At 51.8% G+C, this 17,529-nt stretch overlaps 2 protein-coding genes across 4 annotated transcripts in view; both read left to right on the forward strand.

Annotated features, from left to right (window-relative positions):
- The window catches only part of CAPN15 (calpain 15), a 95,735-nt gene that overhangs the window by 52,161 nt on the left and 26,045 nt on the right, over positions 1-17,529 (forward strand). The gene's annotated exons all lie outside the window — the stretch shown is intronic.
- LOC311527441 (zinc finger and SCAN domain-containing protein 29-like) lies at positions 2,433-5,907 on the forward strand. Its single transcript, XM_084641434.1, has 3 exons — positions 2,433-2,506; positions 3,348-4,414; positions 5,368-5,907. The coding sequence occupies exons 2-3, from the start codon at positions 3,763-3,765 to the stop codon at positions 5,754-5,756; spliced, it is 1,041 nt and encodes a 346-aa protein (XP_084497560.1). The 5' UTR covers positions 2,433-2,506; positions 3,348-3,762; the 3' UTR covers positions 5,757-5,907.

Genomic DNA, 17,529 nt, shown 5'->3' on the forward strand with positions numbered 1-17,529 from the left:
GAATTGAACCAAGGTCTTAAACTCTCCCCACTGGATATCTTTCCCATCGGCCATGCTTTTTATCATGTTACATCCAGGATCGTGCAAGGAGTGGGTGAAATGACTTTCCCTTTGTGTTAAGAAGAGAATTCTTCACCATAGGATTTTCAGCCAAGATTTTATATAATCCGTGACAAGACCAACTGTTAGCTGAGGATGGACTGCTGACTTTGCACACCTCCTTGAAATAATTTCTGGGCTGTCTTCATTCCTTTCATACCCCTTGGGATTGTGCCAGTTGCCCCAGATGGAGATCTGGGTAACCTTTTCACTTGTGAGTGAGCCTTTGAAGATTACAGTGTCTCGACATGTCTGTAACTGCACAGCTCACTGCTAGCTAAACCGGTTTCCTCCCAAAAGGTAATTGCTTCAGTGTCCTGAGATATTAAGACCAATTAAAGGCTAACGATGCACATCTTAGTTTTTCTCATCAGGCAGACCTTAAAAATTGAGATCCCGCTTTGGTGATTTTATGGGAGAAATAATAAAATCCTGGATCTCCTCTGTGTTAGCTATTGGGTAGGAACATCAGAGGCTGTGCAGTACTCTAGAGCTTCAGGCTACAGGGAGGTCGGAGAGGAGACCCCCTTTCTGGACACTTAAAACTTGGTGCCAGGCTTAGAACTCCAGGGGCTGTATTTTCAGATGCACTATAACCTCTACTAGATCCTGCTGTCCTCCCTCTACCTGCAGTGCAGAGCTTAACTGGCTAGTAAGGGATTTCCTAAGTTGGCCCCTTATTCTGGCCCTGGTGCAGAGGCCATAGCTAGGAAAAGGCAGTGTGGTTGAAACTCTGCTATCCTCTGCGTGTCACTGCCTGGCAGAATGGGTCCTTGGGGTGAGGTGAGGGGCTGCTCACCCCTGCTAAGTTGCAGTGCAACTTAGAGCAACCCTTGGGCTGCTCTGATTTGTGCTAGGGCAAGTGCTTGGTCACAGCTGAGGACTCGCCTGCTAGTCTCTAGAATGTCACCTGCAGTTCTGTGGATGCAAATAAGTCATCTTTAAACATCTGCTGTCACCAATCCAGGTGCTAGACATCTATAACTTGATTCTCATTAGGGTATTCCTGTGTTTGGGGCAGGGATGGGGAGAAGTTACCTTGATTGCTCCTGTATTCTGAGTCTGTGCATGGGGCTCTACCAGCCCCGGTGTGTGTTAGGCCAACCTCAGGGTTTCTCATGTTCTTCTTTCCATGGCCTTCTTGAGCAGTGGGGAGTGGAGAATACCCCTGTGCAATGCACTCGAGCCACAGTCCTGTGGTCCATCCTCTATGCTGGGAGCTGGCACCAGGGTTTCTGTAGAGCCTTTGCCCTAGCCAGGAGGCCCCCTGTGTAGGTGAGGGTCTTGAACAGCCATTTCCATGCCCTGCCAGAGCAGTGTAATGGGGCCTTAGTATGAGCATCCCGCCCTAGATTCCATTGCTTTCAAAGCTGCAGGCACCCAGTAGAGGCAGATTTAGAAACTTTGCCCTAAGGGCCTGATCCAGCTAAGCCACAGTAGCTGGATTGTGCTGTAAGTGCTTAGAAAAGTGTTTTCGTTCCATATTTCAGCAGAGTGCTTTCCAAAGCCCCCAGCTTTCCTGTTTGATCAGAAGAATGGTGAGTGAAAAGTGTAGGACGTGTAAGAAATGCTTTATGGAATACAGCAACTGATGTAAATTGGTGCCCAAAACACCGCAGTTTACCATGGGTTCTGTGCATTATTTTGCTAGTGCCAAAGTCTCCTACAAAATAAACTCCCAGTGTTCTGAGTCTGTTTTTATTACAGGGTTCTCATTGATTGGGTTCTTATATTTTGACCAGAAATCTTTGCTTAAAAGTCACCATCCTCAGTATCCTCCAGTCTGGTATATTTTGTGGGATTCCACAGTATGTTTACTGATATGTATGCTACGGCAGAGCTAGTAGAGCTAACCTTACTAGGGCAGAAAGGCTGCTAAACTGAAGCTGGGGAGGGATTGATACACGATCTGGAGTTAGGCAGTTTGCGTCTGTTGTAGGCTGTTGGGTGTGTGTGACATGAATGCATTAATGGTCCTTTTAATACCGCTGCCCCCTCTTATAGTTTGCCCTCCAATCGTACACCTTTGCCCATTCTGTAGCCGCAGAATTGGATTTCTTACACTTTTATATTTTGATGAATAACCCTCCTACTCCCATGTCCTTATTAAACTCTGCAAATACAGTCCTCATGCTTCAACTCATTCACAAGTTATTACCAGTGGAAAGTGCCATTTTCAGGACATATGCATTCGCACTGCTTCAGTAAATGGCCCATAACTCTGTCTCTGCTGCATTCAGGGGAGTGAAACTTCTGGAAGGACGGGGGCCGGCTGGATGAGAGTTTGGCATGAAGGACTAATGACCTGACCCCTGGTAAATTTCTTCCCCTTCTGAGCTGCTTTCCTGGGAGCTGGTGGCTGGTTTGGCCTAGGCTAACTCCAAAGATCAGGCAGGAGTTGGAGAAGGTAAACATTTAAAATAAAGCCCTGGAGCACTCAGTTAATATTTCAGGAAAAGAAACTTTTTTATTTCATCAAGAGGATGGATTTTGTACCCCTCCCCCCTTTCTACTGGACCGAGGGAACGAAGGAGTAGCCTAGGTTTGCAGTGGTTCAAACCGCAGCCCCATCCAAGCTTGCGGTTGGTGTGGCCTCACACAGTGAGACTGCGGTTTCATGAAGCAGGTGTTTTTCTTGCTCAACCTTTCAGCAGCATGGCAGTTGTACCAATGCATGCTCGATTCCTGCAGCACCTGCTCCAGTGTACCCAGCCCAGTGGCTAGAGCAGGGCGGGTTCAGACTGATGGGTAACTTCCAAATGCAAGGTTCTGTGCTGTAGGGTGGAGTAGAATTAGCCAGACTATTGGATCTGCAAGGTTTGTTGGCTTCCTGGATGGGCCGGGGAGCAGCTGTTGTAGACAGTGGAGTTAAACCTGGCAGCCAAAGTGTTACAAACAGTGCCTTAAAAACCCCTGGGATAACAGGCAATGTGAGCTGTGAGGTCAAGGCATTCCAGCCCCAATAGCTTTTCACCTGGTGTAGACAGAATCTGTACCTCAATGGGCCTGAGTCTCTCTCCACTTGAGGGACAGGTAAATTACTATCCCTGTTTTGCATGGGGAAACCGAGGAACATGCAAGCAGAGTGACTTGCCCAGGGTCACACAGGGGAGTTAGTAGCAGAGCTGGGAGCTGAACCCTGGCCTTGTGATCTCCCGTCATTGGCTTTAGTGCCCTTTCCCTTACGAATAAGTCTGTATGTTTCTAAAAGTCCTTGGGGATTTACGCTCTATAAAATTCCTTTGCAGAAGTACACTACTGCTTTAGAGGAAGGTGGAGCACTACTTGACTTGGCCGGTGGCTCAGGAGTCAACTCTAAGAGCTTCAGGCCCTGGAGTGCTTTCCAGGGGATGAGGATGGCTCTGGGGATGATGCTGAGGTTGAGAGAGACTCAGGCCTGTCTACACTATGACTTTAGGTCGAATTTAGCAGCATTATCTCGATTTAACCCTGCACCCGTCCACACAACGAAGCCCTTTTTTTCGACTTAAAGGGCTCTTAAAATCGATTTCTTTACTCCACCCGTGACGAGGGGATTAGCGTTGAAATCGGCCTTGCCGAGTCAAATTTGGAGTACTGTGGACGCAATTCGACGGTATTGGCCTCCGGGAGCTATCCCAGAGTGCTCAGTTGTGACCGCTCTGGACAGTACTCTCAACTCAGATGCACTGGCCAGGTATACAGGAAAAGGCCCGCAAGCTTTTGAATTTCATTTCCTGTTTGGCCAACGAGGCGAGCTCACCTGCACAGGTCACCATGCAGAGCTCATCATCACAGGAGACCATGCAGTCCCAGAATCGCCAAAGAGCTCCAGCATGGACCGAATGGGAGGTACGGGATCTGATTGCTGTATGGGGAGATGAATCCGTGCTGGCAGAACTCCGTTTGAAAAGACGAAATGCCAAAACGTTTGAAAAAATCTCCAGTGGCATGAAGGACAGAGGCTACAACAGGGACCCGCAGCAGTGCCGCGTTAAAATTACAGAGCTCAGGCAAGCCTACCAAAAAACCAGAGAGGCAAATGGCTGCTCCGATTCAGAGCCCCAGACATGCCACTTCTATGATAAGCTGCATGCCATTCTAGGGGGTGCAGCCACCACTATCCCAACCCTGTGCTTTGACTCTGTCCAAGGAGTGGCAGGCAACACAGAAGTGGGTTTTGGGGACGAGGAAGATGATAGCTCACAGCAAGGAAGTGGAGAAACCAGTTTCCACAACAGCCAGGATCTGTTTCTCACCCTGGACCTGGAGCCAGTACCCCCCAAACCCACCCAAGGCGGGCTCCTGGACCCTGAAGGTGGAGAAGGGACCTCTGGTGAGTGTACCTTTGTAAATATTATACATCATTTAAAAGCAAGCATGTTTAATTATTAATTTGCCCTGGCATTCACGGCCAGTACAGCTACTGGAAAAGTCTGTTAACGTGTCTGGGGATGGAGCGGAAATCCTCCAGGGACATCTCCATAAAGCTTTGCTGGATGTACTCCCAAAGCCTTTGCAAAAGGTTTCTGGGGAGGGCAGCCTTATTCCGTCCTCCATAGTAGGACACTTTACCATGCCAGGCCAGCAGCACGTAGTCGGGAATCATTGCAGAGCAAAGCATTGCAGCGTGTGGTCCTGGTGTTTGCTGGCATTCAAACAACATCCGTTCTTTATCTCTCTCTGTGTTACCCTCAGGAGAGTGATATCATTCATGGTCACCTGGTTGAAACAGGGTGGTTTTAGTAAGGGGACATTCAGAGGTGCCCATTCCTGCTGGCCTGTTTGCCTGTGGCTGCACAGAAATCTTCCCCGCTGTTAGCCACGCGGTGGGGGGAGGGGGTGAAGCCATTATCCCAGAGAATTGGGGTTGTGTGTGTATGTGGGGGGCAGGATTAGTTGGGTTTCTGCTGCACGTGAACCTGGAAACTGCAGCCCCTCCTTTTAAATTGCCAACCCATTTTTAATGGGCAACCCAATGGCTACTTCGTATGGGAAATAAGGGTGCTGCCGTTTGAAGCCATTCCCACATGTTTTGAAAGTTAAAGAAGCCAAAAGACTGTGGCTTACCATGGTTGCCTGCAAGCTGAATTCTGCTGCCTGGTCCTGCGTGTGTGATCTCTCACACCAAACCGGCATACCCTCAATAAGAGGCAAAATGCGACCTTGTAATGAAAGCACATATGCTATGTAATGTTAACAGCAAGGTTTAACGTGAAAGAGTGTACCCATTGTTCTATAAAATGTGTCTTTTTAACTACCACTCTCCCTTTTTTTTTCCTCCACCAGCTGGATATGTTTCTCCTTCCCAGAGGCTAGCGAAGATTAGGCAAAAAAAACGCACTTGCGATGAAATGTTCTTTGACCTCATGCTGTCCTCCCACACTGACAGAGCACAGCAAAATACGTGGAGGCAGACAATCTCAGAGTTCAGGAAAACACAATATGACCGCGAGGAGAGGTGGTGGGCTGAAGATGGTAGGTGGCGTCAGCTTGCTGAAAGAAGGCAGGAGTCAATGCTCAGGCTGCTGGAGGATCAAACTCATATGCTCCAGCGTATGGTTGAGCTGCAGGAGAACAGACTGCTGCTACAGCCCCTGTGTAGCCAACCCCCCTCCTCCCCAAATTCCATAACCTCCTCACCCAGACGTCCAGGACTGCGGTGGAGGGGCCTCTGACCACCCAGTCACTCCACCCCAGGGGATTACCCAAGCAACAGAAGGCTGGCATTCAAGAAGTTTTAAAGTACTGTGTGGCCTTGTCCTTCCCTCCTCCACCACCCCACCTGGGCTACCTTGGCAGTTATCCCCCTATTTGTGTGATGAATAAATAAAGAAAGCATGAATGTGAAGCAACAATGACTTTATTGCCTCTGCAAGCGGTGATTGAAGCGGGAGGGGAGGGTGCTTAGCTTACAGGAAAGTAGAGTGAAACCGGAGGGGTTTCCATCAAGGAGAAACAAACCAAACTTTCACACTGTAGCCTGGCCATTCCTGAAACTAGTTTTCAAAGCTTCTCTGATGCACACCACGCCCTCCTGTACTCTTCTAACCGCCCTGGTGTCTGGCTGAGCGTAATCAGCGGCAAGGCAATTTGCCTCAACCTCCCACCCCGCCATAAACGTCTTCCCCCTTACTCTCACAGATATTGTGGAGCGCACAGCAAGCAGTAATAACAATGGGAATATTGGTTTCGCTGAGGTCTAACCGAGTCAATAAACTGCTCCAGCGTGCTTTTAAACGCCCAAATGCACATTCTACCACCATGCTGCACTTGCTCAGCCTGTAGTCGAACAGCTCCTGACTACTGTCCAGGGTGCCTGTGTACGGCTTCATGAGCCAGGGCATTAAGGGGTAGGCTGGGTCCCCAAGGATAACTATTGGCATTTCAACATCCCCAACAGTAATTTTCTGGTCTGGAAAGTAAGTCCTTTGCTGCAGCTTTTGAAACAGACCAGAAGCTCCTGAAGATGCGAGCGTCATGTACCTTTCCCGGCCATCCCACGTTGATGTTGGTGAAATGTCCCTTGTGATCCACCAGTGCTTGCAGCACCATTGAAAATTACCCCTTTCGGTTTATGTACTCGCTGCCTTGGTGCTCCGGTGCCAAGATAAGGATATGGGTTCCGTCTATCGCCCCACCACAGTTAGGGAATCCCATTGCACCAAACCATCCACTATGACCTGCACATTTCCCAGAGTCACTACCCTTGATAGCAGCAGCTCAGTGTTAGCATTGGCTACTTGGATCACAGCAGCCCCTGCAGTAGATTTGCCCACTCCAAATTGATTCCCGACTGATCAGTAGCTGTCTGGCGTTGCAAGCTTCCAGAGGACTATTGCCACTCGCTCGTGAACTGTGAGGCCTGCTCTCATCTTGGTATTCTTGCGCTTCAGGGCAGGGGAAAGCAAGTCACAAAGTTCCTTGAAAGTGCCCTTATGCATGCGAAAGTTTTGCAGCCACTGGGAATCGTCCCAGACCTGCAATGCTATGCGGTCCTACCACTCTGTGCTTGTTTCCCAGGCCCAGAATCGGCGTTCCACACCATGAACCTGCCCAATTGACACCATGATGTGCACATTGCAGGGGACCGTACTTTGTGAGAAGTCTATGTCCATGTCCTCATCACTCTCGTCACCACGCTGCAGTCCCCTCCTCCTCGCCTGGTTTCGCTTTTCTTGCAGGTTATAGTTCTGCATATGCTGCTGGATAACGCGCGTGGTGTTTATAATGCTCATAATTGCCGCGGTGATCTGAGCGGGCTCCATGTTCCCAGTGCTATGACGTCTGTGCTGAAAAAAGGCGCGAAACGATTGTCTACTGTTGCTCTGACAGAGGGAGGGGCGACTGACAACATGGCTTACAGGGTTGGCTTACAGGGAATTAAAATTAACAAAGGGGGTGGCTTTGCATCAAGGAGAAACAAAATGGCCCTCTCAAGGATAGAACTCAAAACCCTGGGTTTAGCAGGCCGTTGATTTCACGGAGGGAGGGAGGAGAAAATGAATACAAAACAAATCTGGTCTGTTTCTTGTTTTGATCCACTTCATCTATCTTTATACATCTTGCTGGCAGCAGACGGTGCAGTACGACTGCTGGCCATCGTCATCTCCTGGGTGCTCGGCAGAAGACGGTGCAGTATGACTGCTGGCCATCGTCGTCTCCTGGCTGCTCATTAGAAGACGGTGCAGTAGGACTGCTGGCAGGACTGAATCTCCATGAGACGAAACTTAAAAGGGAAATGACCTGGCTGAGTCACTCCCATGTTTGCCCAGACACCCCTAACCTCACCGAGGTCGGTTAAAAGAACGCCCTGGAGTACGTCAACGATGGCTACCAGTCATACTGCACTGTCTGCTGCCAAAAGGCAATGCGCGGCTGCCGTGTAGCAATGCAGTACCACGTCTGCCAACACCCAGGAGACATACAGTGACGGTGAGCTGAGTGGGCTCCATGCTTGCTGTGGTATGACGTCTGCTCGGGTAACCCAGGAAAAAAGGCACGAAACGATTGTCTGCCCTGGGTTTCATGGAGGGAGGGAGGGAGGGAAGGGGGGGGCCTGATGATATGTACCCAGAACCACCCGCGACAATGTTTTTGCCACATCAGGCTTTGGGATTTCTACACAGAATTCAAATGGGCGGCAGAGACTGCGGGAACTGTGGGATAGCTACCCACAGTGCAACGCTCCGGAAGTCAACGGTTGCCTCGGTACTGTGGACGCGCTCTGCCGACTAAATGGCAGACAAATGCAGTAGGACCATTTGTGTGGGGGCACACACAATCGACTGTATAAAAACGCTTTTCTGCAAAACCGACTTCTATAAATTCGACCTAATTTTGTAGTGTAGACATACTCTTAGTAGGATCTTGCCCACTTACTGGTGCCGCCATCCCTGGTGGTAAAACAGAGCTGATCTCTGAAGTCAGCGGAGATGTGGGCAAGTTTGAGTACAGTGAAGCCAAAGGGCAGCTGGCTCGAGCTGGAGCTGGGCGAGTAACCCGTGTATGAAGCAGCGCTTGTGACATCACAATGGGCCTTCCTGGAAAAGCATGATGGCATTGCTCGGCGGCTGGCCTAGAAGACCTGCTTCTCTCGGGAAATGGGCTCCCCCTGCCTGGTTCTAGTATGAACAGCTGTATTCAGGCAGCAGTGACTGGCTTCACAGCAAGTCCCCAGCACAGCTGGGGGCGCAGGTTAGGAGGTGAGTTGGGTGCGGAGGGTGGAAAGGAAAAAGGAACAGCTTTCTTGTATTTGGGTGGTTCTTTTCATGTTGGGCAGCCCTGGCAGTCAGTGCCTAGTTCTGGCAGGGGCGGGGTGGTTGGCTGTCTGGAACAGGCTTGGAAGTGTTGGGATAATGGTCGGACTCTTCCTGCCTGTACTGTAATTTACCAGGATTTGATGAGGGTCCCTGCTTGGGACCTGTCTCATTTAGACAACAGTTCTTTTCTCATCAGGTGTTGGGTTCACGGTGAGAAGGGTATAAAATACTTGCCAAACCATGTTTTGTGGCATGCTAGCAGTGGGCAAACCCCCTGGCATTTCATCCTGAAGACAGGAGGGTTAACTCTGCATTAGATTATAAGTGACGAGAATTTGTTAATCTTAGTTTTGATGCCTAGGGTATGGCCAAAGTCTGGCCTGCACTTCAGTCCTGACCTCGAGCCACCTATTTCCAATCTTGGGTGCGTATGGCTTGTTACCTGATTGACAGCATCTCCTGCTTTTACAGTCATGGGGTATCTCTCAAGAGAAGAGACTGTCTCTTGGGCCTCCTGGGTGGGGCTTTTGTGAAATGGCTGTGGGGCCACATTGAGATCCACGTGCCTCAGAGCTGTCCGTGCTACCGTTGTGGAGCAGTGTCTGAGACTGGAAATATCAGTGAATGCAGAAGGGTTGCTTTTGCTGTGCTCCGTCTGTCTGTCAGGGGCAGGGATAGCTCAGTGGTTTGAGTATTGGCCTGCTAAACCCAGGGTTGTGAGTTCAGTCCTTGAGGGGGCCATTTATAGATCTGGGGCAAAAATTGGGGATTGATCCTGCTTTGAGCAGCGGGTTGGATGAGATGACCTCCTGAAGTCCCTTCCAATCCTGATATTTCTATGATTTGTTGCTACAGGAAAATCAAGTCAGATAGCTTCTGTAAAGAAGCTTAGTGCTTTTCTTGCGTTGTCAAGCAGGAGGATTTGGCTGGAATATATTGTGTATTAGAGAATTCCGAGTTTGCACCTTGTTAACCAGAACAATTGATTTTTCCACTAGAGAGAACTGAGACAACAGGTTTAAGGGCTTCACATCTTTTGGAAGAATTTTCTGTAGAGAGAGGGCCTGATTCTGGTGACCCTTGAGCTGCTGTAGACGGTGAATAACTCTGTTCCTGTCAATGCAGTCACTCTGGGCTAGTACCTACATAATGGGGACCATTGTGTGTTTTCACTCTGATGCTTGGATCTCCTCTCTCTCATCACACTGTACCAAAACTCCTTTAACCCGCCAGCAGGGGGCACTTCTAGATGGGGGGTGGGCATGGCTAGCACCCTTCACATGGGAGAAACCAGTATGCATCTGCTCCATAATGCACAGCTGGTGGCAGCGTGCCAACCCCTGGCTTGCTCATTTCCCTGCAAAGCAGCGGTATAACAAAGCAGTCCCCTGCCTCACCTTGTTTCTTGCTCTTTTTGATCCCTGCTCTAGTTAGGCCTCCAGTCTCACTGTGCTGTAAGTCCCCAGGGAAGGGCCCTGTCATCTGCCTCTTGCCTGCTGGATGTTACTACAGAATAGGGATGGCTAGTACAGGGGTGGATGCTGCCCCTTCAAGAGAGTAAGTCTACTTCCCTCTCCCATCGGACCTGTTGTCCTCCTCTTTTTCGAGTAGATGAACGTGGTGGGTTGGGTAGCAAGGGCTGGGCACAGCTGATGTGCCAATGCCCCTCACTTCTCAGCTGCAGGGGGGTGAGGACTGCTGTTCCAGCCTCCCCCTTTGCCCCCCCCCCAATCCTGCTAGCGGCTGTCAGTACTATCCGGATGCTGCTATTCTAGTCCTGCCCCACTCCCCCAACTCTGCCCCACCAGCAGCCCCCTAGCTTATTCCAGCCTTGGGCCTCTCTCACAAGCATGCCAAAGGTGGTGATGGGCAAATATTCACTGCCAGCTTAACAGAGGCCACCAAACTCGTCACAGCCGAGAGCCAATCAGGACGGGAGCCCAGCTTTCCAAAGGGGACTGACTAGTGCTTTCCCCTCTGCACCATCTAGCCCGAGTCATCTTGTCCCGTTTAGTTAAGGGACAGATCAGCAGAGGAACAATTGTAGCTCTGTAATGGGCTCTCCATTCTCTCTCCCTGTACATCTGGAAATGCTCTGGACTGCCTCTTGCATGGGGGAGGGGGTGGTGCTCGGCTGGAAATTCCAGCTGCAGCGGTCTTCTGACACATCCGTGCCCTTGGAAATGTTATTGGAAGGGAAGCCTCCCGGAGGCAATGGCACACAGTTTTCCCTTCAGTCCCATGTCCTGGAGCTTCCGCAAGGAGCCTCTGCCCTTTCAGGCAGGTTCAGTCTCATGGTTCCTTTTTCTTTACTGCTATGAATGCCCCCCACACTTTCTGCCGGCCCACATCTGATCTGGGATTCGTATCCCTTTTGCTCTCTTCCCCAGCATCGCTTGAAATCTGCCCGTGGGAAAGCGCTAAACCAGTGGTTCCCAAACGTTAACAGCCTGCGAACCCCTTTCACTAACTTGTGAAATCTTGTGAACCTCCTCCCCCATTACAAATTAAATATTTCCAGGGATTTAAATTTAAATTTCCTCCACACTCCGCCGGGCTGCTGGACCCCGCTGACCGCCCCGGTCAACTGAGCTCCACTGAGCTCGGGCTGCAGGTCCCGCTGACCGCCGGGGCTTGAGCTGCCAGCCCCAACTGCCTGGCCCCACTCTCCCTGGGGCTCGGGCTGCCAGCCCCGTGTGGAGTGCTGGGGTTTGGGTGGCCGGCTCCCCTGCTCACGGGGTGGGGGGCGGGGCTCGGGCTGCCAGCCCCGTGTGGAGTGCTGGGGTTTGGGTGGCCGGCTCCCCTGCTCACAGGGTGGGGGGCGGGGCTCGGGCTGCCAGCCCCGTGTGGAGTGCTGGGGTTTGGGTGGCCGGCTCCCCTGCTCACAGGGTGGGGGGCGGGGCTCGGGCTGCCAGCCCCGTGTGGAGTGCCCTGCTCTCCCTGGGGCTCGGGCTGTCTGCCCTGCAACCGGGTCCCACCTGCTGCCTCCAATGCCCTGGGTCCTCTGGCCGCCATGAGTGAAATTTTTCTGGCGAACCCCCTGTAACATCCTGCAAACCCCCAGGGGTTCGCGAACCCCAATTTGGGAGCCACTGCTCTAAAAAGCAGCTCCCAGACTGTATTGGTTCATGTACCCCCTTCTTGCAAGCCGGACTGTGACGTGGTTGGTGGAACCTCGAGCTCATACCACCTGCACCTGGCAGCTTGGGAACTCAAGGCGGTGTAAAGCACTGCAGCGATTGTTTTCTAAGGCCTGCTCTGCACTTAAAAATCAGGCACCCTGAGCGCAGTAGGTAGGTGGCTGAACCCCCAGCGAAGGGCAGCTAGAATTTTTCTGTTGACTTAGTGATCCTCTCTCGGAGAGGTGAATTCACGCCATCCAGTGGAATGCACCAAGAGTGGCCAGACTGGGTCAGACCAATGGTTCATCTAGCTCAGGATCCTGTCTGCGGACAGTGGCTAATACCAGAGACTTCAAAGGGAATGAACAGACCCGGGTGATTATCAAGTGATCCATCCCCTGTTATCCAGTCCCAGCTTCTGGCAGTCAGAGGCTAGGTGCACGCAGAGCATGGGGTTGCTAACAGCCATTGGTGGACCTGTCCTCCATGCAAGTCGGGAAGTTGTGCGGGTATAACTGAGTCAGCTCGGGGATGTGACTCCCAAGCACCTTCATACCAGTGTAAGTGCATTCGCCCGAGGGGGTTGTGTTGTTTAAGCTCTGCGGGTGTAAAGTGGTACAACTGTGTGGTGTAGGCCAGGCCTTTGCGTGTAGCTCAGCGCTTCCCCAGTTGACCCATGGGGCCTTTTGTGCACTCTCGACCATGCCACAGGACGTGGGCTGCACCTGCTCACCAGAGCAGTGGCTGGAGTGCAGGGTTGCCAGCTGGCTGGTTTTTAACCAGCGTGGCTGGCAACTGGCAAGGCAGTAGAAAAACCAATGAAATGTGCCAGTTCCTCGCCCTCTCCCTTCCTTGCAAGCTGTGCATACGCATGTCCACGCCAGTGGCCATGCAGCAATTTTGTAAGTGCCGTGTGCTGCTGTGCATGCTGGACCCTTGGTGAGCTGAAACCACAGCAGCTGGGGCTCTGGCTCTTCTCAGTGCCAGGGAGGTGGGGTGGATAGACCTGAGGCTTGCCAGCAGCAGGGGTAAGGAGCAGGGACTGGGGTGTGGGAGGCAGGGATTCCTAGGAGGGGATGGTTTGGGGGGTTCCCTCAAGGGCAGGCTCCTGGGAGGGGTGGGTGAAGGAGCTCCTGGGCTAGGGGGTCAGGTTGATTGGGGAGGCTGAGAGGGGAAGAGGAGGGTCAGGCTGGGGTCAGGGATGGGAACAGCGGCTGGTTTCCCTGTGACTTGGAGAGCAGGGTCAGTGCTGATGAGGACTGGTAGAGTGGGTCAGTGTGTGTACGGGCTGAATCAGAGACAGACAGGGTGGCCCAGGGCAGAGGCTCGTAATTAGGATCTTCTCCTTGCAAAGTGCTGGTGCCCTCAGCTCCCATTGGAAGCAGCTAGGCCAGAGCATCCCCCAGTTTGTCTGTGATTTAGTGGAGCAGGAATTCGTTCATCTGATCCCCACCTCCTCAACTTAACCGGACTGACTTTTGCAATGGGCACTGCGCTTCTGAGCAGCTCAGTCAGTATTACTGGTGCTACTGATGCCCATTCCCCTCCCTTCTTGGCTCGGATCGTAAGCAAGTGGGCATTTCCCACCTGGCCGATGCGAGGGCTGCTGGCATGGTGAATACACCATCAGTGAGACTTTAGATACATGTTCCCTTTTCTGAGCCAGGCCCCTTGTGATGAAGAGGAGAGTGGACTTGGCTGTAGTGTAAGTATAAAGGAGATTTTTTTTAATTGAGAGGACAGACCTGTTGAGTCCTGTGATTTAGATGGGAGGTCTGCATAGTACGTGGGATCTGTTGTTCAAATCTTTCCTTGCACCGGTGCCCACGTTCACAGAGGCTAGCAGGCTGTCGTTCTCCTTGAGGCAGTAATAATAATGTATTGCAGTGCCAAAGGATTGCCAAACACTTTGCCAAATTTATAGAAAAGGCTAATTCTGTCCACCACTGAAATGCAGCCAGCTCTGGGGTGGAACTTGGTGGCTGGTTAACACCCCACAGCAGTATTACACAATGCTGTAAGGCAGGAATGGAAGAATGCTGCCTTCAATCAAAACTGCAGGGGGGACTTCAGGCACAAGAAGCAGAACCTGGGGTAACCCAGAGTGAAGTTTACTTAGGGCATCAGGGGTTCTAGCCCTGTTCTTCCAAGAAGTTCCATAGGCTCCTGTTCCTAGTTAGGGTCCCTGCATTTATATCCCACCCATGTCCCCTGTCACACACAGGTCTGGATTCAGTCCTGAGCTGGTGTGGGAAAAGGGTGGCCTACTGATCATGAACCCCACTGGCTTTCCTTGAAGGTCTACCATCAAAGTATGACCCTGCAGCACTTGAGGGGCACTCCCCACACTCACCCAGGTGAAGAGCAAAGGTAAAAGTTTCTCTGGGCCTGCAGCGTGCTCGTGAGAAGGGGATGTTTGTGGTTTAGCATCTTGGTTTAGAGCTTGGCTGTGGGCCAGCCTGGGCCCTGTTGTGCAGATGCTGACAGACGTGGGATGCTGCCCCATTTTGGGCATGGGGAGCGTTGAGGTGCCTAATCTGTCTGTGGCCAGTGTATGACAAGAGATCCATGCGGATTCCTCTTCTCCCTCCTCATACCTGATATTTGATGGTCCCTGACTCTTGTAGCCTCAGCCAAGCGGGGGGATACAGCAGCGCAGGCCTTTCCAGTGACGTGCCACAGCAGGGACGGGCTAATTCAGTCTCTGCAGCCCAGTCCATCTATGGCTTCTGTGCTGAACGTGGCACCAACTGCAGTGGTGTGTTGGCGGTGTGGCTGCAGCTGCCAGCTTCATTTATGTATGTAAGCTAACAGCTGTCAGGTGGTGGTAGCCTCTGGTTGCTACTAGCACCCCAAGTCCATGTGATCGTGCTGAGCTGTCATGTGGACGAGGCGCTGCACTGAGACTGCTGAAGCTCATTCCACTGGTGAGCTGTAGCAGGTTTTGCACTCGGTTGTTCCCAGGTGGCAGCTGCGTGTGCTAAGAGACTCCTGTGTGTTGCACTGGGCAGTAAGGAGCCAGCTGATTCCTTGGTGTTGCGTGCTTTGGGTCTGTGGTTTGCTGAGTGGTGACTGATCTTTGTAAACCAAATTCCCTGTCCTCCCATGCCCAGCCTGGAGGCGAGCACAGTCAGTTTGTCTCATTTGCTTCCCCCAGAGTTGAGAAGTGTCTGTGAGGTCAGGAAGCAGAGGGAGGTGGCCACAGAACTGGGGGAACAACTGAATTTTCACATACTTGTGTGTGTTACAGGAAGTCAGGGGGCTCCAAAGGGGCCCACCCATGCAGATCAGAGTATGAAATGAGGGTCAGTCAGTCGCTCTGTCTGTCTGTCTGTCTGTTGGCGTGTGCGCACATATCTTAGGGGCAAGGACCATGTCTCCCCGTGGGTTTGTACAGCCCCTACACTGCAGCCCTCATCCTGATTGAGTCAGTTGGCTTCAGCTACAGTACAGAGACTAGTAAGTAAGTGTGCGTGTGTGTGTGTGTGTTTGCAGGTGTGTATCTGTATGTGTAGAGCACATGGATGGAAATAGTGGGTAGAAATAGCTAGAGTGGACTCCAGTAAGCTGGAGACTTGCATGAGAGGCTGCTGATCATCTCGTGGTAGCTCACAGCTGTATGACTCAAGGCAGAAGAAAGGAAAATCAATTTTTATATTTCACCTTGTTATGAAAGTTTCCTGAAATAACTCCAATAAACACATGGTAAAGTACAAACTATTAAAGAGCATGATGTGAATCAGAAAGAGATTTTGCGCGGGCTCTCAGAATTAATTTGAGTCTCTGAGAAGTATTCTCTTGGGGGGTTGGGAAAATCCAGTAGAAGAGATGGCAAAGATCACAGCAGCCCTTCTGGCGGTGGTGGGGTGTGTGTGGGGAGGGGGCTTCCCACTCTTGGTTACCTGGGCTCTCCATTTGGGAGTGTCACTGTTAAGTGGTTGTTGCCTTGTCTTCCAGCGCTGGTGAAGACAGCTGTTTTCATTTGCATGTGGCCAGGAGGCTGTGTCTTTTCCCCTCCTGTGTGGCTCTCACTACCCTGTTGCATGGGTTTGTTGCCTCAAGACTCAGTTGTGGCAAAGTGCTCAGCTTGGGGCTGTGTTTGTAAAGTGCAGCTGTCGCAGAAGGATCTGGGCTGCTCGGGAATTAGGGCGCTGTGCCGGGGCACAATGGGCTTGCATTGGCTACTTGTAGATATCTGGGCTGAGTTGAAGGTGTTTGTACTAACTCCTAAAGCTCTGGGACTGCCTGGCTGCCCTCACTCCCCATGCTGTTCTGCTGCAGCTGAGATCAGTAGGAGCACTGGAGCTGGGAGCCAGAGGCGCCTGTCATCCAGTGTGAGAGCCCCTCAGGTCTGGATCTTGCTCCTGCCCTGTGGCCCAGAGTAGCTGGAACTTGTCAGCCCTCAGAGCACGCTGCAAAGCTCTTCTTTCCAAGGGAGAGGTGCTGCAAGGAGGTGCTATTTAGCGGCCTGAGATGTAGCTTCCTTTGCTGTAGAACTGCTGGGTTTCTCTTTGTGAGCCTGATCATGAGGCCAGACCTGCACAGGTGGACCCTTGTGCTGCACTGATCCCCAGTGTGGGGGAAGGGGTCTGCCTTGATGGACCTGATGGCAGGATCAGGGTTGTTTGCTGAGGGCCCACTGGGCTTGGGTGTCATAGGGTGACCCCAATCCGGCGACACAGATGACATGGTCCAGCCATACAAGGAGCTGAGTCTCTCTCAATGCCCAATTCAAAAGCCTGCCTCTAGGCGTAGCACACATGCAATAACCTGTAAAACCCTCGTGATTAAACCATTCCATTAATGGGTCTGTCCCTCTCCTCTTTCTGCCTTTTGCTCCGGATCACCCACCTGATTGCTCCCAGAATCACTTCCTTCCCACGACTCTTTTTCCGTAGTCCCACATCTGGCCTCCTTCCTGCTTGGGCCTCCTACCCATGCTCAGGGGACATCCCTGCAGGACCACCCCTTGGGCCAGGGCTCAGCTTCCCACAGCTCTCTGCTCCAGCCTATCGCATGGGGGCTTCCTGCAGCATTCCACTCCCCCAGGGGTCCCTTGCCTGCAAGTCCATCCTCCAACATTAGGCTCAGCGTCCCATACAGAGGCGGGTTCTCCTAGGGGCCTCTGCACAAGCTCCCCTGAAATTTGCCAGGGCATCCCCAGCTCTGGCCAGTCCTCACCAACAATGTTCTTCACCTTTCAGTCTTTGCAGTGGATCCCTGGCCCAGCTCTCCTCTGCTGCTCCTGTGTCTTTCTCAGGCAGCTCTCTCCTGCCCTTTCCTGAGTTACCCCAGGTGCCTTCTCTTAATACACGTTTAGGAGGCAGCTGACCAGTCAGGTGTACGGGCCATGCTCCCCTTTCAGGGGTCCCATCCCCTTGACACAGATTGGGATTTTTATCTGTCTTTTTATAATTTTTCTATTTAGATTTATAATTTGTCTAACCTTCAAATCCCTCCCATAAATGAGGAAAGAGGCAGGAAGTTCCCATTTCAGCCTGATGTGCTGACCTTCGCTCAGGCTCTGGGGTGAAGGGTGCCGTGGCTGGAGTGTTGGCACGGACCCT

Source organism: Lepidochelys olivacea (assembly GCF_965140295.1).
Source record: "Lepidochelys olivacea isolate rLepOli2 genome assembly, chromosome: 10".
Taxonomy (NCBI): Eukaryota; Metazoa; Chordata; order Testudines; family Cheloniidae; genus Lepidochelys; species Lepidochelys olivacea.

Excerpts from the sequence above, each read along its gene's own strand:
- LOC311527441 (XM_084641434.1), top strand. The coding sequence starts at position 3,763 with ATGCACTGGCCAGGTATACAGGAAAAGGCCCGCAAGCTTTTGAATTTC. Across the intron at positions 4,415-5,367 it reads AGGTGGAGAAGGGACCTCTG|CTGGATATGTTTCTCCTTCC; the intron begins GTGAGTGTACCT and ends TTCCTCCACCAG.